At 42.5% G+C, this 25,868-nt stretch overlaps 1 protein-coding gene across 1 annotated transcript; it reads right to left on the bottom strand.

Moving 5' to 3' along the window:
- Positions 1 to 547: 547 nt before the first annotated feature.
- On the bottom strand, positions 548 to 25,868 carry psmc6 (proteasome 26S subunit, ATPase 6). Its single transcript, XM_086003188.1, has 14 exons — positions 25,686 to 25,868; positions 21,133 to 21,212; positions 21,003 to 21,042; positions 20,853 to 20,905; positions 14,777 to 14,844; positions 14,207 to 14,321; positions 14,006 to 14,093; positions 13,255 to 13,316; positions 13,011 to 13,134; positions 11,439 to 11,500; positions 5,655 to 5,775; positions 5,468 to 5,548; positions 3,712 to 3,783; positions 548 to 3,330 (listed from the first exon to the last, which is right to left on the bottom strand). Exons 1-14 carry the CDS (start codon positions 25,768 to 25,770, stop codon positions 3,212 to 3,214), a joined length of 1,170 nt encoding a protein of 389 aa, XP_085859314.1. The 5' UTR covers positions 25,771 to 25,868; the 3' UTR covers positions 548 to 3,211.

The raw sequence follows: 25,868 nt of genomic DNA, 5'->3' as shown, positions 1-25,868 counted from the left end.
CGGGCTCGCGGGAATCAGCCACCAATGCCGCGGGGGGGGTGGTGTAGGAGGCCGGGGAGGGAGGTGCGGGCAGGCGGCCGCCGAAAAAGCGGCCGGCCACACCTCCACCTTTATGCGCCCCACTAACGCTGCATGAAGGCCGTGTTTCACGAACGTTGTTTGCGGCCGCTGCGGAAGAGGCGGCCGCAACTGAACATGGACGTCGGGCCGGCACCGGGGCGCTGCGCACACCGATGACGTCATCGGTGCCGGCGCAGCGCTACCGGCTACCGCCGCCATTAACGCTGCACTCAATTTCCACGCTACCAACCCCGCCGGCGCAGAAGACCTCTTTAGGCGCTAAGTGGGCGCAAGGCCCACTGGATTTCTAGGCCATTCTCTCTGACCTCCATCAATGCAATTCTCCAACTGATCAGTAGATTCAAGCAAGGTAAGCTGCACATGCGTTATTCTCTATTTAAGTTGGCATGCCTCATTTTTGTGTAGCTTTCCATCTAAAATTCTCACCCAAACTTGACACTCTCTCCCCCCGAAATAAAATTCAAAATTAATGTCAATCTTAATTTATTATTTTTAACACATGTAACTTTTCTTTTTTCTTTAAATTACATAACAAATGTTTTTGGAGGAAAAATTACATTTCAAATGCCCAGTTCGAGTTTAAGGCAATTAGTTTCATCATTCACAATGAAAGCTCTTATCAATGTTACATACATTCCAGGAAAATATTTAATGGACTATGGAACAAACAATATACTAATAATGTACTCTCTATGCAATGTAGATACATCACTGCAACTCACCTTTCCAAATCAGGAACTATCTATAAAAAATAGAAAGAATGAACTTGCATTTCTAAAGCGCCATTTAAGACCTCAGGAAGTACTTTTGAGTTGTAGTCACTGTTGTAATGTAGGAAACACAGCAGCCAACTTGCACACAAAGTCCCAACAATGAGATAAATGACCAGATGATCTGTATTAGCGGTGTTCATTGAAAGATAAATGTTGGCCACGACACCTGGGAAACTCCCCTGCTCTTCAGATAGTGCCATGGGAGCTTTTAAAATCTTGCATATGGTGTGGTTTTTGTCCACAAACATGATTTCCTCTAACACTTTTCATTTTAACATTTACATTGGGAAAGCTTAAAATTCAACATTTTTAAATGGGAAATACAGTTTGAACAGATCGAATCAGATACTTTTAAAACATTTTCATTTGCCTCTTTTTCTCAGGATCTAAATTTCAAATATCTGCAAGGTTTTAAATAAAATTAAAGAAAACAAATCAAAAAATTACATTCTATATAACAATTATAAAATTACTTATTGAATTGTCTTTTAATGATTTTAAAATTAAAGTTTTTACTTCAAGCCTTCATCCGATTGTAAAACTCTGGGTTGACTGGATATTTTTACCTCAACAAGTGGGCAGACCTTTTGACCATATACAGTATGTGGATTGAGTATATGCAGTTTGCAGAACTTGACTGCAAAAAATACATGCATCAGCAGGCGCTGAAGGGTAGAAAGGCATGTCTCTGAGAATTTGAGTGCGTCCCTGTTTTTCCCCACAAAAGGCTTAAGGAAAATGGAGATTGAAATAAAGCTTTGAGAATTCAGACAAGTGATTACATTTATTAAATGCTGTTTTGTATTTATAAACTGTGCAGACAACACATGTGATCATCAGCACTTCTGATTGTAGTTTCTTTATATACAGAGAAAACACATTATTTATCTTTTTTTTTAAAGTCACCTCAATTCTATTTTGGTCTTGTGTATTCAGCTAAAACCCATTCTCTTCAGAATCATTGAACTAAATAAACTTTTTAGCTACAAAAGCTTAGAAACGGAGTAGATGATGAACGTTTGAGAGAACTTTGTACGGTAAATTCAGAAAGACAGGCTGGTGAAATGGGCGGACACGTGGCAGATGAAATTTAACGCAGAAAAGTGTGAAGTGATACATTTTGGTAGAAAGAATGAGAGGACATATAAACCAAATGGAACAATCCTGAAGGGGGTGCACGAACAGAGAGACCCAGGGGTATGTGTGCACAAATCATTGAAGGTGGCAGGGCAGATTGAGAAAGCAGTTAAAAAGGCTTACGGGATCCTGGGCTTCATAAATAGAAGTATAGAGTACAAAAGTGTGGAAATTATGATGAACCTATATAAAACACTGGTTCGGCCCCAACTGGAGTACTGTGCCCAATTCTGGGCACCGCATTTTAGGAAGCATGTGAAGGCCTTAGAGAGGGTACAGAAAAGATTTACGAGAATGATTCCAGGAATGAGGGACTTTTCTTGATTAAACTGGAGAAGCTGGGGTTGTTCTCCTTGGAGCAGAGCAGATTGAGAGGAGATTTGATAGAGGTGTTCAAAATCATGAGGGGTCTGAACAGATTAAATAGAGGGAAACTGTTCCCATTGGCAGAAGGGTCGAGAACCAGAGGGCACAGATTTAAGGTGATTGGCAAAAGAACCAAAGGTGACAAAAGAAAAAACTTTTTTAGGGAGCAAGTGGTTAGGATCTGGAATGCACTGCCTGAAAAGGTGGTGGAGGCAGATTCATATAGCACATATCGTAAATTCTGCAGCCCCAGTCTGTAATTGTCCATTCCTGTCCTGCCAGATCCTGGGTCCCCTTCCCAGTGCTCACAGATCCCAATATTGATAAGTCAGTGTCCTTGGTAATGCTACTTGGCTAAAAACCCATTTTAATAAAACCTCTGATTCACCATGAACAATGCCACAAGAGATCTGCTAGTGTTATGTAAATATTCAACAAATAGCTGGTCTTGTTCTTGTAAATTTAAATTTTATTGAGCCCTGGGGAAAATGAATCAAATTGATCAAAAACCTATAAACTTGTATTTTGACCACAGAGGCTTTAAGTGTCATTTGGGTACAAGAGAATGCATTACACTGTTAAGACAGGCACGTCTCAGTGGCAACATTTGCTTTTCAAAAACATTTTCAACAGAATATTGTTACCGGCAGCCAAATTGTGGCTTAGAAATAAGTCACTACATATATAATGCAGCAGAACACCAAAGTTTGTGGTCAGCTACTGTCTGCAGCATATTATATACTTGTAATGAATTACAGTATAGAACAACCATTAGATTCCTCTCCCTTTTAAGGTACATATGCTATTTAAACCCCTTTAAAACTGTACAATTACGGTTAAAAAGGTGGGTTAACTTATACAGGTTTGTAGTCAAGCTTGGATTCTAGCTTCTTAGAGTCAGCAACTTTTCGGACAGCCTTCATAAAGTCTTCCTGGACAACATAGTCACGATCAGCACGGATTGCAAACATACCTGAACAGGAAAAGTTTGAAATAGATATTTATTTTCAAATCACAATAGTAAGCAAATACTATGTGTTCTAAAATGTGTCATCATAACATCTTGGCATTTCTTTTTAAGTGTAAATCATTTCAGATTTGTTGTTTACAGCACAAGAATGATAAAATAATGCAAATATATATTAATGGTCTGAATATATTTCAACAGCTACTTGAAGATTAAATGGTTTCCAAACAAGTTCCCTCTAATTTTGTGTGTGTGCGGTCCTTTTAAATTTGCTGCGCTCCTACTCTTCCAATGGCACCAGTTTGTGAGCAGCGTGTGCAGGACCTCCAGATTGATGCGCAGCCGCGCGCCTGCGCACCTTAGAGGGAACGTTACTTCCAAACATACCTGCTTCAGTGCAGACATTTCTCAAATCTGCACCATTAAATCCATCTGACAGCTTGACAACTGCTTCATAATCTGTAAAAATAACCGAAAAGATGCAATAGCTTGAATAAATTTAATGATGTGAAACAAATCAGAAAAAGGTAAATAAAGTCACCATTAAAATGGAATTATAAAAGGTCTTTTCCCTTATTTGGTCCTGACTGTCAGCAGACCATGTGGAGCCATTATATATTGGCAAGACTCTTGTTGAATTGCTTCCTAAGAACTCTACTCCTAAATCTGTCAACCATTAAATATATGCCAGCAGGGCTTTGTTTTAAAGTGGGCTATATATTTAAAAGAGTGTGCTACACTTATTTATGATTGGAGCTTTATCCTGCATTGCCCATGCTATAGCTAACCTCAGCATGCACATTGAAATCTTAAGGGATAAATGTGGAAAAATGTTCTGTTTCTTTATTGTGATCACGTTAAAAAGAAACAAAATCTGCCTGTGGATAATAAAAGGTTTATTTTTCGATTGAAACAAGGCATCTACTTTGGTTCAAATTGTCTACACAGCATCTTTAAATTATACTGTATTTTTTTTTAATTACATCAAAAATACAGGACATTAACAGTCCCTGTATAATACTGTATTTGTACAAATGGGCCTAGTGACACAGGTGAAAGTCACGAGCATATTTCATCAGGTCCACAAGATGCATAAATAAATGCAACATGCTGCGATTCATGTGGCATCTTGTATTTATGTGATAGCTGACTAATGAGACTTTTTTCTTTAAATATATAGTGCGAGAAATTTCACAAATTGTGGCCCTACCTTAAACTTCTGCACAGAGTTGCATGTTCTGCATGTAATTAGCCAGTACAAGAACAGATGGGTTTGAGTCCTTGAGGTGTGTAAACATTGCAACAGTTATGAAATAGTATATGGCTAAAACTTGGGAGATGTAGCAGCAGATTCTGCTGTTCTTTTATGTATTGGATGGCATGGGTGCAACACACACCTGTAAGGGAGTAAGCCCAATTTTCCATGCAAGGTGGTGGGAAACTGAGCAGACTTACCTTACAGGTGTGCGCTCCTTCTCATCTTATTTTCCTCCACTGTACTGAAGGGACAGCATAGATTATGTGCTCACATTCTGGAGTGCTGTTTGAACCCACAAACTTGTAATTGAGAACCAAACCCATTGTGTTATCAAATATAACTGGCCATGAGAAAGGTGCAGAGTTTCATTGCCTTACTTTACTCACTTCTAGAAGGGCAATAATCCAAATATTGTCTTAGGAATGTTTACACGATTCATTATTTTTATGATTCAAAGGAGCATTACTGCAGAACACATTTCTTTAATATCAGTGCATTGTGTTTAAATCCTTTAAATACCAGAATAAAATTTCACAAAAATTATTTGGACATCTGCAATAGCCAATTTTCACACTGAATGGATTTTAAAACACTTGCATTGTTCAACTGCAACAATTACAGATACTGAACTTTAAAGTGGGTAATGCAGTTGAAGTATTTATACCAGTTTTAGAAGACACCAAATTCAGTGACATTCTGGAGTCTCAGCAAGCTCCATCATACAATGAATGAACAGAGGTTCCACCATTAAACCACGACATGCATTAATCCTGTACTCAGCCATGATACTTATCCAGAAAATTAACAGATAGGAACTGAACTAGAATTCTACACCGTTTTCACTTTTAGTGAATTTGGTTTACATATAAAAATGGTTTAGCATACCTATTTCACCGTGCTTTGTGATGGGACCAGCATGGATCTTCAGAATATCCAACCTTGCCTGCTCATTTGGAAGTTCAATATCTAGAAGTGCAAATTTTAATTAAAATTTAGTTATATTGTCTTGCAATATTTCATTTATGTGTAATGTTCTTTCTAAAACAATCTCAACTCTGATATTGATACTTACGAATCTTTCTATCAAGCCTTCCAGGACGCAACAAAGCAGGATCTAACGTGTCTGGCCTGTTTGTAGCCATTATCATTTTAACTCGATGAAGAGTATCAAAGCCATCCATTTGATTCAGCAGCTACAAAGTAATGCAGTTAAGTCATCAATTTGGTCCGAAACACATCAAAACAAAACACATCAACATAAAGGTAGTCTGACAAGTACCTAGTCTCAAGTCAGATATGGACCAGTACATACACAAATGCCACTCTTTCATGTAGGAGTAAAAAACTAACTCTGCTCCTCATATACAATGACAATTATTATTTTGTATAAACCAAGTACTTTTGCCTCATGAAAGATAGATCATGTCATACCAGGATTACATTACCTTGTAAGTGAAGGGGTTGCAAATTTGGACAGTAGACACGTGTGATTCACCATTTCAAGGACACAGAGAAATAACTGCAAACTCTGACACGTGTTGCATACCAGACCCTGGGCAGGGGAGGGCTTCTGCCATATGAGTCCTTCTACAGCTAACAATGACACATTGATTCTGGAATGGCAACTTCCTAGATAATTATTTTATGTGGAGATGCCCAGTCACAAGTGGGGCTCACTGAACAGCAGCAAGTTGTTGGATTGGAGTATTTACACTTTTATCATCGATGTAGGGTCAATCTTGAAAGCACGTCGATAATGAGTTGGTTATTAATAACTAAGAAAAGGTGTTATATCAATCTCTTACCCTTTAGTGCAGCATTGCTGTTTGAAAGGTCTGGCAAAGGTGCAGGTACAGTTGTATACCAACTCATCATTTAAGGAAATACTGTGAGGGATGCTACGCAAGTATACCCAAGTATGATGGATGGTGTATGCGGGGGAGGAGAGAAAGGAAGGGAGTCGGTAGGGCTGCATCCTTTATCTATTTATCTTTACCATTATCTGCAGATATCTTAAGTTCCAGGGCTATTGTGTTCAGCAAGATTTTAAGTTATGATTTTTATCTATAAAAATACAAACTTTCAGGAGGATAATTAACCAACATGGGAGGAGGAGGACCTGGATAATTGAAAGTTTGACGTAGTGTTCTGATGCGCTATTAATTACTCAAAAGACTGAGGTTAAGCGAGTAACTAACAGGCTTTTATTAACAATAGAATGAAGGTGTGCCTCGAGTGGTCGACCAGTCCAGAATACAGAGGGACTGTGGAGCAGTCACCTTTATACCTGGACTCGTGGGAGGAGTCAGCCGAGGCATGTACAGACATGTATACAGTGGAATACAAACACCCACACAGGCAGGTATAACAGTAGTTTACCACATTCACCCCTTGTTTAAAAATGAGTCCGGCGGGGTGAAGTGTATTAAAAGTTTGTGTATTGGAGTCTCTCCGGAGGTCTTGTCTGCCGCTGTGATCGACGTAGCGACGGCAGGGGTAGTGAAGCTTCCGGCGTCGAGTCCCGCGTAGGCTGGGGCACTGGTGTGTAGTCCTCGTGGGTGTCGAGCGGGTCGCGGGGCCCAGGCGTGCCGTCTGCTGGGGTTGGATATTGGATCGTTGGGGGGGGGGGGGGGGGGGGTGGTAGTGGGTTACTGGGGCCCCAGAGGGTGCGAGGTCTCGTATGGAGACTGTGTCCTCCCGCCCGTCCGGGTACGCAATGTAAGCATACTGGGGGTTGGCGTGGAGGAGGTCGACCCTCTCGACCAGGGGGTCCATTTTATGTGTCCTCACGTGTCTTCTCAGTAGGACCGGCCCTGGGGACGTCAGCCGTGGCGGTAGCGATGTCCCCGATGTGGACTTCCTCGGGAAGACAAACATTTTCTCATGAGGGGTGGCGTTAGTGGCAGTGCAGAGCAGTGACCGAATAGAGTGGAGCGCATCGGGGAGCACATCCTGCCAGCGGGAGGTCAGAAGGCCCCTAGACTTTAAGGCTAGCAGGGCGGCCTTCCAAACTGTCGCATTCTCTCTTTCCACCTGTCCGTTCCCCCGGGGGTTGTAACTGGTGGTCCTGCTTGTGGCAATACCCCTAGCGAGCAGGTACTGGCGGAGTTCGTCGCTCATAAACGATGAGCCCCGGTCGCTATGGATATAGCTGGGGAAACCGAACAGGGTGAAGAGGTCGTTCAGACATTTAATGACCGTGGCACTGGTCATGTCCGGGCAGGGGATGGCGAACGGGAAACGGGAGTACTCATCAATAATGTTGAGGAAGTACACATTGCGGTCGGAGGAGGGGAGAGGCCCTTTAAAATCAACGCTCAGGCGCTCGAAGGGGCGAGTGGCTTTTATCAGGTGGGCCCTGTCTGGTCTATAAAAGTGCGGTTTGCACTCCGCGCAGACTTGGCAGTTCCTGGTCATGGTCCTGACCTCCTCAATGGAGTAAGGCAGGTTGCGGGCCTTGATGAAGTGGAAGAACCTGGTGACCCCCGGGTGGCAGAGGTCATTGTGGAGGGCCCGCAGTCTATCGATCTGCGCGCTGGCGCAGGTGCCACGCGATAGAGCATCCGGGGGTTCATTGAGCTTCCCGGGCCGGTACAAGATCTCGTAATTGTAGGTGGAAAGTTCGATTCTCCACCTCAAGATCTTGTCGTTTTTGATTTTGCCTCTCTGCTTGTTGTTAAACATAAAAGCAACTGAACGCTGGTCAGTGAGCAGGGTAAATCGTTTTCCGGCCAGGTAGTGCCTCCAATGACGCACAGCCTCCACAATAGCCTGGGCCTCCTTCTCAACAGCGGAGTGTCTGGTCTCCGGGCCCTGGAGGGTTCGTGAAAAGGCCACGGGTCTCCCCGCCTGATTAAGGGTAGCGGCCAGGGCAAAGTCGGACGCGTCGCTTTCCACCTGGAAGGGGATGGATTCGTCCACTGCGTGCATGGTGGCTTTGGCAATGTCTTCCTTGATACGGTGGAAGGCTAAGCGGGCCTCTGCCGTCAAGGGAAAAGAGGTGGACTTGATCAGCGGACGGGCCTTGTCCGCATAGTAGGGGACCCACTGGGCGTAATAGGAGAAAAACCCTAGGCACCTCTTCAGGGCCTTGAGGCAGCGGGGCAGTGGGAGTTCCATAAGGGGACGCATCCGGTCGGGGTCGGGACCGATGACTCCGTGTTCCACAACACAGCCAAGGATGGCAAGGCGGGTTGTGCGGAATATGCACTTCTCCTTGTTATACGTCAGGTTCAGGAGTTGGGCGGTGCAGAGGAATTTTTCGAGGTTTGCGTCATGGTCCTGCAAGTCATGGCCGCAGATGGTCACATTGTCCAGATATGGGAAAGTGGCCTGCAACGCATTTTAATCGACCATCCGGTCCATCTCCCTTTGGAAGGCGGAGACCCCGTTGGTGACGCCAAAGGGAACCCTAAGGAAGTGATAGAGGCGGCCGTTTGCCTCAAAGGCAGTATACTGGCGGTCCTCAGGGCGGATAGGCAGCTGGTGGTACGCTGATTTCAGGTCAATGGTCGAGAAGACGCGGTACTGCGCGATCTGGTTGACCATATCAGCTATGCGGGGGAGTGGGTAAGCGTCCAGCAGGGTGTAGCGATTTATTGTCTGGCTGTAGTCGATGACCAGGCGCTGCTTCTCGCCGGTCTTAACGACCACAACCTGGGCTCGCCAGGGGCTGGTGCTGCCCTCAATAATCCCCTCCTTCAGGAGCCGCTCCACTTCGGTTTTAATGAAAACCCTGTCCCCGGCACTGTATCGCCTGCTCTTTGTGGCGATGGGCTTACAGTCGGGGGTGAGGTTAGCAAACAGTGGGGGGGGGTGACTCTGAGCGTGGAGAGGTTGCACCTGGTGCGCGGCGGGCAGTTTGGAAGCTGCTGGCTGCGGACTGTGAGTGGGGGGGAGGGGTCCACCATACGCCATCGTAACACTTTTAAGGTGGCACTGAAAATCTAACCCCAGTAGAAAGGCAGCACAGAGGTGGGGCAGGACCAGAAGTTTAAAATTATCGTACACAGTCCCGTCTACTAAGAGTGTCACCACGCAGTAGCCGCCAATGTCCGCCGACTGGGACTCGGAGGCCATAGAAATCCGCTGGTGCGCAGGCAGGACTGGGAGAGAGCGACGCCGCACCGTGTCGGGGTGGATGAAGCTCTCCGTGCTCCCAGAGTCAAAAAGGCAGGTTGTTTCGTGACCATTTACCTTAATGTCCATTGTGGACCGGGCCAGTTGGTGCGGTCTCGCTTGGTCCAGCGTAACGGAGGCCAGCGTAGGGGTCGGTGTGTTGCTGCGGGTATCAGATGAGGCGGTGTTGGGGGCCTGCTGCGTCCCGGCTGGTGTCCAAGATGGCGGCGTCCATGATCCCCATGTGGCTGGAGGCGTCCAAAATGGCTGCTGTTCCGGTGGTTCGCACATGGCTGGGGAGGCCCAAGATGGCGGCCCGCACAGCCCACACGCGGCGCTGCTGGGGTTCGGGGTGGCTTTGGCCCTGCAGACGCTGGCGTAGTGTCCCTTCTTCCCGCAGCCCGAGCAGATCGCATTTTTCGCCGGGCAGCGCGCTCTGGGGTGTTTGGCCTGGCCACAGAAGTAGCATTTCTGGCCTTGGGACACTGCTGCGGTAGTTGGGCCGTTGCTGGGATGTGGCTGGGGTGGCACGGCGCTATGAGACGGTCCTACCGTGTCCCAGGCTGTCGTTCCCCGCGGCGTCCACGGTGCAGAGGAGTAGGCACCCATGCCCCGGTAGGCTGCGTCCAATGATAGTGCGAGTTCAGAGGCCTTGTTGAGGTCGAGGTCACACTGCTCCAACAGTCGCTGTCGGGTGTAATTGGACTTGTGGCCCGCTACAAAAGCGTCCCGGATAAGTTCCTCTGTGTACACGGCGGCCTTTACATCCTTACAACCACAGGCCCGGCCAAGCACAGACAGTGCCTGAAGGTATTCCTCGGTCGATTCCCCAGGTTGTTGTTTACGACTCCCCAGGAGGTGCCTGGCGTACACCTCGTTCACTGGGCGCGTGTACTGGTCCTTGAGGAGCTTGAGAGCAGCCGTGTACGAGGTCGCGTCCTGGATGACCGAGTACGCTCGGTGGTTCACTTTGGAGGTCAGGACATCCAGTTTGTCCTCATCCGATTTGACCGTTGCAGCGGAGGCGATCAGGAATCTTTCAAAGCACCTAAGCCAGTGAGCAAACTTGGTGGATGCGTCCGCCTCCCGATGGTCTAAGTCCAGGCATGCTGGTGTGAGGATCTTCTCCATTATAAAAAAATCTTGTTAATAAAATTGATGCGCTATTAATTACTCAAAAGACTGAGGTTAAGCGAGTAACTAACAGGCTTTTATTAACAAGAGAATGAAGGCGTGCCTCGAGTGGTCGACCAGTCCAGAATAGAGGGACTGTGGAGCAGTCACCTTTATACCTGGACTCGTGGGAGGAGTCAGCCAAGGCATGTACAGACATGTACACAGTGGAATACAAACACCCACACAGGCAGGTATAACAGTGGTTTACCACATGTTCTTTATCAGAACATGCCCACATTATATGAGAACTTTCAGGAAGCTCTCGATAGGAATTATTAACTAATGTCCAAGTGGTTCCATGTATTTGCAGAAAATTCTAAATCAAGTTAATAGTTAAATTGTGTTCCCTGGTATCTAGAGTCTCAGAATATTTGATTCTCTAAAATTTTTGAATGGTAGTTCTTAATTAATATTTTAACTGTGCATACTAAAAATTAAACAAGACAGGTTTACATAAAACTGCTACATTTATTTTATATGCACTAAGCTGGAGGAGCAGCTTCAATTGATTACTGACAATGCATGCCTCCCATGATTTAAACCACAAATATGATGCCTTTACCTCCATGAGAGTTCTCTGAATCTCTCGATCAGCTGAGGTGCCTTCAGAGAAACGGCGACCACCTGCAAAATAATATTATTGCAACAGGTTTTCTTCTACATTTAAGACTCAGGTTAACTTTGAAATTAAGCAGAAAGTAATTTCTGAAGGTGTATAAAGTATCACACTTAAGAAAGTAAACAAAATGGTCAATAAGGGAGAACCAGTGGATGTGGTGTATTTGGACTTTCAGAAGGCTTTTGATAAGGTCCTGCATAAGAGACTAGCGTGCAAAGTTAAAGCACATGGGATTGGGGGTAAAGTACTGACTTGGATAGAGAACTGGTTGGCAGACAGGAAGCAAAGAGTTGGAATAAATGGGTCTTTTTCCGAGTGGCAGGCAGTGACTAGTGGGGTACCGCAGGGATCGGTGCTAGGACCCCAGCTATTCACAATATATATTAATGATCTAGACGAGGGAACTAGATGTAATATCTCCAAGTTTGCAGACGACACAAAGCTGTGTGGGCGTGTGTGCTGTGAGGAGGATGCCAAGAAACTCCAGTATGATTTGAACAGGTTGGGTGATTATACTGCATCTGCCATGCATCTGCCCAATGTGGATAAATGCGAGGTTATCCACTTTGGTGGCAAAAACAGGAAGGCAGATTATTATCTGAACGGCAATAGATTGGGAAAAGGGGAAGTGCAATGAGACCTGGGTGTCCTTGTGCACCAGTCGCTGAAGATAAGCATGCAGGTGCAGCAGGCGGTTAAGAAGGCAAATGGTATGTTGGCCTTCATAGCGAGAGGATTAGAGTACAGGAACAAGGATGTCTTGCTGCAGTTGTACAGGGCCTTGGCGAGACCACGCCTTGAGTATTGTGTGCAGTTTTGGTCGCCTTATCTGAGGAAGGATGTTCTTGCCATGGAGGGAGTGCAGCGAAGATTCACCAGACTGATACCTGGGATGGCAGGAATGACGTATGGAGAGAGATTGGGTCAATTGGGCTTGTATTCACTAGAGTTTAGAAGAATGAGAGGGGATCTCATCAAAACTTATAAAATTCTAACGGGACTAGACAGACTAGATGCAGGAAGGATGTTCCCGATGGCAGGGGAGTCCAGAACCAGGGGTCACAGTCTAAGGATAAGGGGTAAGCCATTTAGGACTGAGATGAGGAGGAATTTCTTCACCCAGAGAGTGGTGAACCTGTGGAATTCTCTACCACAGAAGGCCATTGAGGCCAATTCATTAAATATATTCAAGAAGGAGTTAGATATATTTCTTAAGGCTAAAGGGATCAAGGGATATGGGGAGAAAGCAGGGACAGGGTACTGAATTTGGATGATCAGCCATGATCTCATTAAATGGCAGAACAGGCTCGAGGGGCCGAATGGCCTACGCCTGCTCCTATCTTCTTTGTTTCTATGTTTCTATCAGCTTTTGGGTTCTTTTGTTGCCTAATGGAGCTTTAGGTGGAATCAGGGATAAAGATTGTTGTAACAGGAATTTACAAAAATCAAGATTCAACTGCAATTCTTGCTACAAATTAATGCTTTGAATTGAAAAGGTACAGGCAGCAAGCTTACCAATAGCATCTATCTCATCCATAAAAATGATACATGGTTGATGGTCCCTGGCATAGTTGAACATCTCTCTGATTAACCGAGCACTTTCGCCAATGTACTTATCAACAATGGAACTGGAAACCACCTATTAAAAAAAGTTTAAAATCTTCAGTTTCACAAATGAATGAATTCTTCCTGCTAACTTTCATTACTATACCCTATTTAGTTCAAAACAGATCAACAGGTTATTTCTTTCTATATATACCTTTAAGAAGTTGCAGTCTAACTGACTAGCAACAGCTCTCGCTAAGAGTGTTTTTCCTGTACCTGAAAAAAAAATCACAGATTTACATTTTGTTCCGTCAAAACATATGCAATTTCACCTCATTGTTATATAGGATTTTCCTAAACCTATTATCTCCCCATTATTACATAAAATGGGTGTTTTACAAATTCAAACCTTAATGCTATAAAATAAATGAAAAATGGACCATTGTAAGCTTTCTTTCTGCTACACACCATTTCTCAGCCAAACTGGCAGCCTGACATTCTGCCCCCTGCCTCTTCTCTCGGTTGGACTGCTAGGCGTGTGATTGGAATGTGATGACATCCTCAAATATCCCTTCTCCTATAAAGATGCATTTAGTCTCTGTCCAATTGAGATTGACACAAATAGTTTCAGGTGGGCTACAGCAGCAATGTGTGCACTACTGTACCATTTTTTGGGGGAAAAGTCCATAAAAAGTTACTTGTATTGTGGGATAAATTGTATGAGTTACTAGGGTCAACTAATATTCATACATGTGAAACTGAGTATTTGGGTCACGTTACAAACCCTCCCCACCCAAAAGAAATTCAGAACCCAGTCTGACTCAACCAGGAATAAACCTTCCCGATAATAAGGTGGTATGAATATTTAAATATTCCAAAATATACACATTTCCAATTTAATACAGGGTTAATTTCTAATTACTCAAGTGTAATTTAATGAAAATACTCAAGGGACGTTTGTATACCTGGTGGTCCGTAGAGCAGGCATCCTTTCGGTGGAATGATTCCTACACGCTGGAACAGTTCTGGGTTTGTAAGTGGTAGCTCTATAACCTGCAACCACAAAACAACTTCAATTTCAGCAAAACAGAAGATCTACAAGCACAACCAGCTTCACAGAACACAGTTCAATATTTCTATCAATGCAACGAATTTAGCAAACGCACCTCTCTTAGTTCCCTAATCTGTTCAGCCAATCCACCAATCTCGGAGTAAGTAACATTTCCTGGATCTTCGTGAGACATGTTGTACACCAATGGGTCCACTTCTCTTGGCAAATACCTGGTACACAAGTATATTACATTTATAACTTACCACTGGAACAGCTAATCAGACTGTAACCCTACAGCCGTTTATATATCCATAAATGTTACCATATTCCACTACTCCCAAGCCAAAATGCAGAATAGAATCATTAACCTCTAATGACAGGATTACCATCACCATTCCACAACCCAAAAATGCTCCTTAATATACAGCAGAATGAACAGCCTTTAAAAAAAAGTACACCAAGATGGAATTCCACTATTGTGGAATGCTCCATTTAATGATAAGTGTCCAGGCATTTCAAACACAAAACTTGTTCAGGAATTGTGGGTAGACTGGAGTAGGAGTAACTCAAATCCATCGGGCTGTAATGTGAGCACCTCACTGTTGATATTCTCAGGCTACTGCAATAGTGGCTAATTGAGTTTAATTTTTATTACTGAACAAAAGGCTGACATTACAACACCTACCTCATTATAGTCAGAGTCGTCATATCCAGGGCAACTCTAGTCCCAGGTTTCAACTTGCTTTTTTCAAGCTGTATTTATGAAACAAAAAGGAATGCTTAACACATTATCAGAAAGTTCAAGTGTTTTTACAAACTTCTGGCTTCTGTTAGGTATACTTAAAAAAAAAAAAAAATCAGTAAATAACATCTACCCACACAGTATTAGCATTTGAAAAGAATTTATCTTCCTTCCTCAATTTTTTTGTCTGATTACGGTACCGTGAAGCACCATGGGATATTTTACTAAGTTAAAGGTGCTACATAAATGCAAGTAGTCATTGTTGTTGCTCCTAAAACAATTACAGAACCTTCGACATCATATTTACTAGAATGGTTCCAGGGATGAGGGATTTCAGTTATGTGGATAGACAGAAGAAGCTGGGGTTGTTCTCCTTAGAGCAGAGAAGGCCAAGAGGAGATTTGACAGAGGTGTTTAAAATCATGAAGGGTTTCAATAGAGTAAAGAGAAACAGTTTCCAATAGCCGAAAAAATCTATAACCAGAGGGCACAGATTTAAGCTGATTGGCAAACGAACCAGAGGTGACATGAGGAAAATGCTGATAGGGTGGTGGATACAGATTCAATAGTAGCCTTCTAAAGGGAATCGGGTAAATACTTGAAGGAGAAAAAATTGCAGGAATATAGGGAAAGAGTGGGGGAGTGGGACTAACTGGATTGCTCATCGAAAGAGCCGCGCAGACTCGATGAGCTGAAAGGCCTCCTTCTGTGCTGTACTATACTGTACTATTCTATGATATATTATAGTAACATGTTCCGAGAGATACACAAGATATTTTATTTTAAAATAAGACCAAGCCTTTAATGCATGGCCACCATCTTAGCTGTGTTTCTACCACTGGGTATTAAAGCACAGCATTTTGTTATGTAGCCTTGGCTCCCAATATTTCTCATCCCACTGTTTAGTTCAGCACGTGCCTCAAAAACCCAAATTACAATGCAGATCACTATTAGGAGGCCATTCATCCCATACAGACTGTTTAACTTAAAAAAAAAAATTAAAAAAAATTAGACATACAATTTTCTGGACAAATGTTTAAACAAAAAAGTGATTTTTGGACTTTTACCTGGACTACTTCCATTATATACATTCCACATCACTGTAATGTGGCCAGGTAGTATTAAGCTACAGCAGAAAGTTGATTTTTTTTTTAAAAAGTTCAAGGGTAAAGTTTCTAGATTAAGAGACATTTCAATTTTTAAACAAAGGACTTGTTCTATGATTGCATGCCTCAGATACAAAAAGTCAACAGCCTTAATTTTTTGTAACATTTGTGCATGCAGAAATCAAGCAAAATTAGAGCTCAGTAGATGACTAATATGTTTGAAACAGTTATCAAATAGAGAATACACACATTATTTTACATACAAAACAATTTTACATAGGTGCCCCGATGGAATAGTTGATCATTAGACGTTTTGGCACGGGCAGCAGAGTTTTGGATGACCTCAAGTATACGGAGGGTAGAAAATGGGAGGCCGGCCAGGAGTGCATTGGAATAGTCAAGTCTAGAGGTAACAAAGGCACGGATAAGTGTTTCAGCAGCAGATGAGCTGAGGCAGGGGCAGAGTTGGCCGATGTTAGAGGTGGAAATAGGCAGTCTTAGTGATGGCACGGCTATGTGGTCAGAAGCTCACCACGGAGTCAAATATGACACCAAGGTTGTGAACAGTCTGGTTCAGCCTCAGACAGATGCCAGGGAGAGGAATGGAGTTGGTGGCTAGGGAACGTAATTTGTGGCAGAGACCGAAGACAATGGCTTTGGTCTTCCCAATATTTAGTTGGAGGAAATTTCTGCTCATCCAGTACTGGATGTCGGACAAGCAGTGTGACAATTGAGAGACAGTGGAGGGGTCGAAAGAGGTGGTAGTCAGGTAGAGCTGGGTGTCGTCAGTGTACATGTGGAAACTAACGCTGCGTTTTTGGATGATTTCGCCGAGGGGCAGCATGTAGATGAGAAATAGGAGGAGGTCAAGGGTAGATCCTTGGGGGACACCAGAGGCAATGGTGTGGGAGCGGGAGGAGAAGCCATTGCAGGTGATTCTCTGGCTACGACTGGATAGATAAGAATAGAACCAGGCGAATGCAGTCAGCTGGACGACAGTGGGGAGGGCATTGGAGGATGGTGTGATCCACCCCATCAAAGGTAGCAGACAGGTGGAGAAGAACGAGGAGGGATAGTTTACCTTTGTCACAGTCACATAGGATGTCATTTGTGACTTTGATAAGAGCCGTTTCGGCACTGTGGCAGGGTCAGAAACCTGACTGGAGGGATTCAAACATGGCGTTGCGGGAAAGATGGGCACAGATTTGGGAGGCCACGGCAAGTTCAAGGACTTTGAAGAGCAAAGGGAGGTTGGAGATGGAACGTTAGGATCAAGGTTTTTTTTGAGGAGTGGTGATGACAGCAGATTTGAGGGAGAGGGGGACAGTACCTGAGGGGAGAACACCAGTAACAATATCAGTTAACATGGGAGCCAGGAAGGGAAGTTGGGTGCTCAAGGGTTTAGTAATAGGGTCGAGGGAGCAGGAGGTAATTCTCATAGACAAGATGAGCTTGGAGAGGGCATGAGGGGAGATAGGAGAGAAACTAGAGAAAGATGCAAGTTCAGGGCTATGGCAGGGGGGGGAACCTTAGAGGAAGTTTGGCCCAGTGCGCTTGGGGAAGGAAGGGAAGTGGCAGAGGCAGCAGAACGGATGGTCTCAGTCTTAGTAACAAAGAAGTCCATGAGTTCCTCACACTTGTTGTTGGAGGGGAGGGTGGAGGAGACAGGGAGAGGGGTTTAAGAAGACAGTTTCCAGCAGAGAAAAGAAGCCGGGGGTTATCTTTGCATTCAAGGATGATCCTGGAATAGTGAACAGTTTTGGCAGAAGAGAGCAGGACCCAAAGTGCTTTATGTGATCCAGCCAGATCTGGCAGTGAATGGCTAAATCAGTTGGGAAATAGTATAAAACTTTTACACTACTCCTAATTAGTCTTTTAAAAACCTGTACAGCCAGGTCGTGTAACTGCAGCCACAGCTCCCGCAGGAGGCTACATTTTTCAGAAAGCCTCAAGCTAAAAATAACTAGCCCAGCATTTTTTTCTGAAATGGATCTGGACAGGATTACTTAGTACAACTTAAATTTTAATCATAATTACTAAAAATCAAATATACGAAGGCTAAAAAGAATAAAGGCTAAAATGGTCACTAAGAGAAGAGGTTAGGAGAAATTTCTTAGAGGATTGTTGCAGCATAGAATATTTTGTCACAGGGAGTGGTTGAGGGAGAGATCATTGCAACTTTTAAGGGAAAATTAAATATTTGAAGCAGAGGAAGGTACATGGCTACTGAGAGAGCAGGGCGGTGGATTAGTTTGGGATTGATTTAGTGAATAGCTGGCACAGAAATTATAAGCCAAATGGCCTCCTTCTACGCTGTAAATGTCTACAAGTAAATTAGAATCTAGAAGATTGGCAAACCCCTTTCTACTATATTAAAATAGAAACCGTATAACATTCACAAAATTCTCTCTACAAAGAGTAGATATAGCAAGTTACAGAATTAGAGTATTAGAAAATATGAAAATAATTATAAATGCAAAATCTAAATTTGTTAGGATACATTTTGGTAGAAAGAACGAGGAGAGGCAATATAAACTAAAGGGTACAATCCTAAAGGGGTGCAGGAACAGAGAGACCTGGGGGTATATGTGCACAAATCACTGAAGGTGGCAGGGCAGGTTGAGAAAGCGGTTAAAAAAGCATACGGGATCCTGGGCTTCATAAATAGAGGCATAGAGTACAAAAGCAAGGAAGTTATGATGAACCTGTATAAAACACTGATTCGGCCACAACTGGAGTTGTGTGTCCAATTTTGGGCACCACGCTTTAGGAAGGATGTGAGGCTTTAGAGGGGGTGCAGAAATTTTTTTACAGAAATGGTTCCAGGGATGAGGAATTAGTTACGTGGATAGACTGGAGAAGCTGGGGTTGTTCTCCTTGGGGCAGAGAAGATTGAGAGGAAATTTGATAGAGATGTTTAAAATCATGAGGGGTCTAGACAGAGTAGATAGAGAGAAACTGTTCCCATTAGCGAGAACCAGAGGACACAGATTTATGGTGATTGGCAGAAGATCCAAAGGCGACAGGAGGAAAAACTTTTTTACACAGCGAGTGGTTATGATCTGGAATGTACTGCCTGAAAGGGTGGTGGAGGCAGATTCAAAAGTGACTTTCAAAAGAGAATTGGATTAGTACCTGAAGGAATTTTTTTTTGCAGGGATACAGGGAAAGAGCGGGGGAGTGGGACTAGCAGAAGTGCTCTTGCAGAGAGCCGGCATGGGCTCGATAGGCTGAATGGCTTCCCACTGTGCGGTAACCATTCTATGTTTCTATGATTGTTGAAAAATGTATATTCTTTGACAAACTGAAAAAATTCAATTGTTAGAGAGAGGAAATATTTTAAGAAAACACCGCTCACAGCTGTTTATTGCCTAATCCACACAAAATTCATAGTTACCAGCTCTGCCATTCTTATGGTAGCAAATTTCCAAATAATTACACTCTTTCACTAGTAAGGAACAGTTGACTCTAGTCAGACCAGATCAATATCTTCCTCCAAATGTTTTTGATGTAATTTTTGGATTTATCTGCTTTAGCATGTATTCCAGCTAATTTAGTACCAAAAACATTAAATGAGTTTTTTTTGGTGTTTTCTCTAAAATGTCTGGTGATATAGTATTAAGAACTCATCAAGTAATTTTAATTTATTCATTATCAGAGTTATTAGGGGCTGTATTAAGTTATCATATCCACTTGAGTAGAACTGTGCATCACATAAAAACTGTAAATTCTTCATGTTAGACAATGTTACTGTGGAAAACTTGTATGATGATTGTAGTAAACTGTCCTACTCATCATCAGGACAGGACTGTAGTGAATATTTTTGTCCAAAATTTATAGGTACTATATGACGTAGAATAAAAATCAGGGAGGTACCACCCTCAAAATGGCTTCTGTCTCTTTGTACTGAGAAACTGTCTATTTCTTTGGCTCTACTTGAAGCATATCAAAAAGAAACAGTTGATCACTAAATGAAATTGAATCGCAGGAAAACAATGACCAAGTGTGAGAAATATGTAATGCATCATTGAGCTATTCATTAATCTATTCAGGACAACTCTAACTTAGATAGCCTTCAATAGACCCCTGTTTTTTGATAGGCTCTTATGTGTTAATGGGCTGGTGATCCACAATATGAATGATTATCGTAGTCTGGCAGGGTGGCTTCTCAATGGCAAAGACTGCATATCAAAGAGTGAGTATTACAAGGTTTCGACATTGCTGACAACTAACATTGAGGCAAGACATTGGCTACATAAGGAGCGACGCTTACGCAATTCAAAATACAACTACGATCAGTAGGGGTTAGAATAATATCTACCTAAAGAGTCAATTACCTATTATTGGAAAAGTCTGCAAAGGCCAGAAGAACGCAACCTACTGGTTTGTCTACTTAACTCTTGTTAACTGGTCCAAAACTGACCAACTTTTACTGATGTTGCAAAAGACCTCTTCAGTGAATAAACCCATTTGGTAATTCAGCTGGGTACAAGGTGTCTGGCATGACCGATATGAATCGTCTAGTAACTGTTATGCTACATTTTCAGAGCAAGAGCAACCTTTGCCAAAATCTGGTCCCCAAACATACAATACAACAATCATGGTACCATCCAAATTTCTTACTGATTCATGAATGATTTCCTCTCCCTAAAGCAGAGGTGCTGAAAGCAAATGTAGCACCCCACGAAGGCGTCAGCGGACTCAATACAGGCAAGGAAGTGAACCTGGAAATGTTTGGCTTGAATGACTCAGCTATAGATTGTCTTTACCTTCTTAGCCATGGGGTGGGGGGTGGGTGCAGCTGGCAATTTAGCAGCTCTTCTTCCTAACATTAAAAAAACCGATAGCTAGCGATATATGGAGAAACAGATGGCTTTAGATACGACTTGTCTATACAATTTTGAATACTTTACCTGGCGACGGCAGCCAACGACATATCGTGGTCCATTTGTAGCCTTCACAATAACTACACAGAAAAAAAAGTTTGATAATTTGAATTGCTTTGTTATGAAGGTCAGTTAAGGTTAAATTGCAGTCACTAGCAATTAAACTGCAATACTTACATTTCTCTTCTGTAAGCTGTTTCAGCACTTCACCCACAATCTGAGGAAAACAAATTAATTTTATTCATCTTCAACAGAAACTGCAGAAAAACACGCATTGGCGTTAGGTGAAAGAATGATAATCTCTTACCTGTCCCACACTCTGAAGAGCTTTGAGGTCATTTTCAGACTTTTCATACTGCTTGGTTAATTCCTTCAGTTGTTCTCTTACTGTATACAGGAAAAAATTTGAACTTTAATTTTACAGGATTGACAGACTAAGAAGATGACACTCAAGTGCTCTCTAATGATACAGCACAGAAGGAGACCGTTAGGCCCATCATGCCTGTGCCAGCTCTTTGGTAGAGCTATCCAATTAATCCCACTCCCTGCTCTTTCCCCATAGTCCTGTAATTTTCGCCCCTTCAATTGTTTATCCAATTCTCTTTTGAATGTTACTGTGGAATCTGCTTCCACCACCCTTTCAGGCAGTGCATGCAAGATCACAACAACTCGCTGTGTAAAAATGTTTCCTTTTGTCGCCTGTTTTTTTTGCCAATCACCTTAAATCAGTGTCCTCTGGTTACCGACCCTTTTGCCACTAGAAACAATTTCTCCTTATTTACTCTATCAAAACCATTCATGATTTTGAACACCTCTATCAAACTACCTCTGCTCTAAGGAGAACAACCCCAGCTTCTCCACATAACTGAAGTCCCTCATCCCTGGTACCATTCTAGTAAATCTCTTCTGCACCTTCTCCAAGGCCTTGACATCCTTCCTAAAGTGTGGTGCCTAGAGTTAAACACAATACTCTAGCTGAGGCCTAACCAGTTATAAAGGTTTAGCATAACTTCCTTGCTTTTGTACTCTATTCCTCTATTAATAAAGCCAAGAATCCCATATGCTTTTTTTTTTTTTTTATATAAACAGCCTTCTCAAATTGTCCTGCCAGCTTCAAAGATTTGCGTACATATACCCCCAGGTTTCTCTGTTCTTGACCCCTTTTAAAATTGTACCATTTCGTTCATATTGCTTCTCCTCATTCTTCCTACCAACATGCATCACTTCACACTTCTGTTAAATTTCATCTGCCATGTGTCAGCCCATGTCACCAGTCTGTCTATGTCCTCCTGAAGTCTGTTACTATCCTCCTCATTGTTTACTACATTTCCGAGTTTCCTGTCATCTGCAAACTTTGAAATTATGCCCCGTATACCCAAGTCTAGGTAAATATATCAAAAAGAGCAGTGGTCCTAATACCGACTGGGAAACATTACTGTAAACCTCCCTCCAGTGTGAAAAACAACAGTTAACACCACTACTCTCCGCTTTCTGTCCCTTAGCCAATTTTGTATCCATGGTGCCACTGTCCCTTTAATCCCATGGGCTATAATTTTGCTAACAGTAGTATGCATAAATACAATTATATTAACTTTAAATATTCAGTAACATAAAACAAGCTAGATTATCAAACAAAGGAAAGGCCTGTGTATTAATTTTCTAAATTGTTTGTGCACCTTTAAACATGTTATTTTATTTCACTCTCCCACTTTTTCCCCATTCTAAAACACAATAGCAAGCACGACATGTTTTCAACCACACAACTAGCCCATCCCACTGATCTATCCATGTCAGGGCAGAACTAGTTTAGTTACTGGATCTCAGTTTTTACGCTAAATTCTTGTTGTTATAATGACATCCAATCAAGGTAATTTTTGTGACAATCAAACATCTTAACTTAGCAAAGTTAACAGGACATTAGATTATTGCCGCAGTTAGAATAGTGTGTCCAGTTTTGGGCACCTTTCTTTAAGAAGGATGCCATGTCATGACAAAGGTACAGAACAGGTGATACCAGGAGAAGAGGTATGAGATAGGAGGTGAGCCTAAAGAAACTGGGGTTTTTGATAAAGTAAATAGGGAAAAACAATTTCCATTGTTCAGCGAGTCTATAACTAGAATGTTTAAATTTAAGATGACCAAAAGAATAGAAGGGGGGAGGTTGGGAGAATTTTCTTATCCAAAGGGTTGTTTAGATCTGGAATGTCCTACCAGAAACAGTCATGGAAGCAGAATCTGAAATAGCTTTTAAAGAGGAAATGGATATATAATGGAAAAATTCAAAAAAATAAACGGATACAGAGAAAAGGCGAGAGAATGGGATTAAATGGAAAGCTTTTCCAAAGCAAGCACAGGAGCAATGGACTGAACATCCTCCTTCTGTAGTGTTAAATTCTACAATTTTAACTCTCAACATGTCATGAGGAAGGACTGCATTGTAGTAATATTTAGAAGGAATATGTCTGTAGTTTGTACAATTTTTTGGAATTAGAGGTTCAGTTACTGCCTCCTCATTTAGCACATATTGGCATCATTGCTCTTAAATATTTTCATTTAAATAAGATTTACAAAAACATAACACATATTCAGTTATCTACAAATGTAACTGGTGATACAGAATTAGTTCACAGCCAGTACCTAAACTTTGGAAGAAAAAAACACAAAAAAATTATTTAGCAAATAATTTTGCAAAGGATTGTGGATGCCATGAAGCGAGTTAATGAACACAGACTATATAAGCACATCTCATCCGATGCTGGTGGAGCATTTAATACATGCTAGTGTAGAACTATCCCGTTGCACAATAAGGTTTAATTTTTTACTGTTGTATTTGTGTGCATATTTTGTGAACTCAAGCATTCTGTACAGAAATCTGGGATTTAGAGAGAGTGACAAGTATGTTTGTGATACTTATAGAAATACTGTACCACAAATATCATCAAAGATGCAAGATTGTGTTTTGTTGCTCACGGATTACAAGTATGCAGAAAAAATTGATTTATTGTATTTAGAACTTCAGATCATTTGACAATAGTTGCCTATGCCCCCCCACACACATTTAGTTTGTAGGAAAAAGTTACTGATAATTTTATTTAATCTTTGGTTAGTTATGTTTCCCCTGCACCTAAACAGCTCCAGTTAAAGGGGTGGCATGCCACATTTCCCAAGGCCTTTTCCATTACAGTGGAGATTTTCTAAACACTGAGTAGGGCTGATCCCAACCACCAGTAGCACTCTGTTCAGCAGAGCCTGTGAATTAGGCTATGCATTAGTCAAACTCTCCCAGTTTAGGGAGAAAGCTGATGAAAAGTCATCGACCTTAAATGTTAACTCTGTGTCTCTCTCTCTCTCTCTCTCTCTCTCTCTCAACAGATGCTGCCTGACCTGCTCAGTATTTCCAGCATTTTCTGTTTTTATTTCAGATTTGCAGCATCCGCAATATTTTGCTTTTGTATCGAGGGAGAAAGCATAGTGGGAGTAGCAAAGACCTTAACATATTATGCTACATTTTTTGCTATAAGTGCTCTCTATGAAATTAAATATAACAATTGCTCATTTTTTTAAATCTATGAAGCATAAATCATTCAAAAACTGATCAGAAGGTTCAAATCTGAAAATGACTCAATTGTCTCATGGAATATTTCACATCAAAAGAAAGTTATTTCCCAAGCTACCATTTTCCACAAATTAATTTAAAGACATAGAAAAATAGGAGTAGGCCATTCGGCTCTTTGAGCTTGCTCCACCATTCTATATGATCATGGCTGATCCTCTATCTCAATACCATATTCCCGCTCTCTCCCCAGACTACCTTCTTTGTGTAAATGTCCATAAATAAACTAAGAGCTTTGTTAAAATAGGATAATAATGGCATATTTTGGTACAATATGCATGCAAGCAATTTCCCCAAAACAAAGTTTACCAAACGTTTTTCCACATAGAGCATTTTATATAGCAAAAAGCAAAATACTACTGTTGCTGGAAATCTTAAACAAAAACAAAAAGTTAACTTGTCTGTCCACTTCATAGATGCTGTCTGGCCTTTTCCAGTATTTCCTGTTTTCATTATTACACAGTCTCTGGCTAGTATACCGAATTATTATTGGGCACATACGTATATTTTTATTAATTTCTTCAAGTAAAGGGCAACCAAGTTAAGCGAAAAATTTTAAAGATCCCGACATCCCTCCATTCAAAACGGTTTGTTAATATCTCACAGTTGAAGCAACATTACAAAATCGATTAAATGTGAAAACAAGTAGAACACTGTATTCAAAACTGCAGCTCCGGCAAGAATACTCGGTACTTGAAGCAGAGCGGGTGAGTGGGACTAATTGGATAGCTTTCAAAGAGCCGGCTGAGGCTCGATGGACCGAATGGCCTCCTTCTGTGTTATACGATTCTATGAATTAAGGCGTGAGGTGTTGCAACAAACCGCTTCTGGGTTAACTGTTTATTCGCAGAAAATATGTCATTAACCCAACTCAATAACCACCCAATTAGTCAAGAGCTAACTAGGGTTGTTCAACTGTTGCGTTCAACTCTTTACCACGGGGGGCCCAAAGCAGACCCCGGATCAACAAACCCGCCGCTTCACTCCAGAATCCCACATTAAATTTCCTATATGTTACTTCTGCACGTTAAAAAACGAATCGCACTAAAGTCCCCAGGAGCTGGGGCTCGGGTAGTCCCGGCCTGGCCCGTTGCTAAAGCTGCGATTCGCTCGGCCCCGGCTTCATCCCTACTCACTGCATGACAAAGCGAGTCAGACCCGGCACCGCTATTACTGGTTCGCACAAGACGCGGGAGTCGCGTTCACCCCGCAGCCCGCTGGAGAGGAGTAAAATATGGAAAACGCACACTCTTTCAAGCGGCCGTCGATCTCTTTGTGCTCCAGTAATTTCTTCCTGTAATCCTGAAGTGCTTTCTCCCTCGAATCCGCCATGTTGTTGTTCGGGACGAAGCGATGCCCGATGGGAAAAGACTGTCGGCCGCCTTTGACGACGAGTCTCCGTTCGCACAAGAGTAAACACCACCTGCTGA

This window comes from Somniosus microcephalus, chromosome 12 (genome assembly GCF_052327205.1).
Source record: "Somniosus microcephalus isolate GS21.2 chromosome 12, FLI_Smic_1.0, whole genome shotgun sequence".
Taxonomy (NCBI): Eukaryota; Metazoa; Chordata; class Chondrichthyes; order Squaliformes; family Somniosidae; genus Somniosus; species Somniosus microcephalus.
Note: the sequence above shows the minus strand (reverse complement) of the source record. Positions and strands in the feature narration are given on the sequence as shown.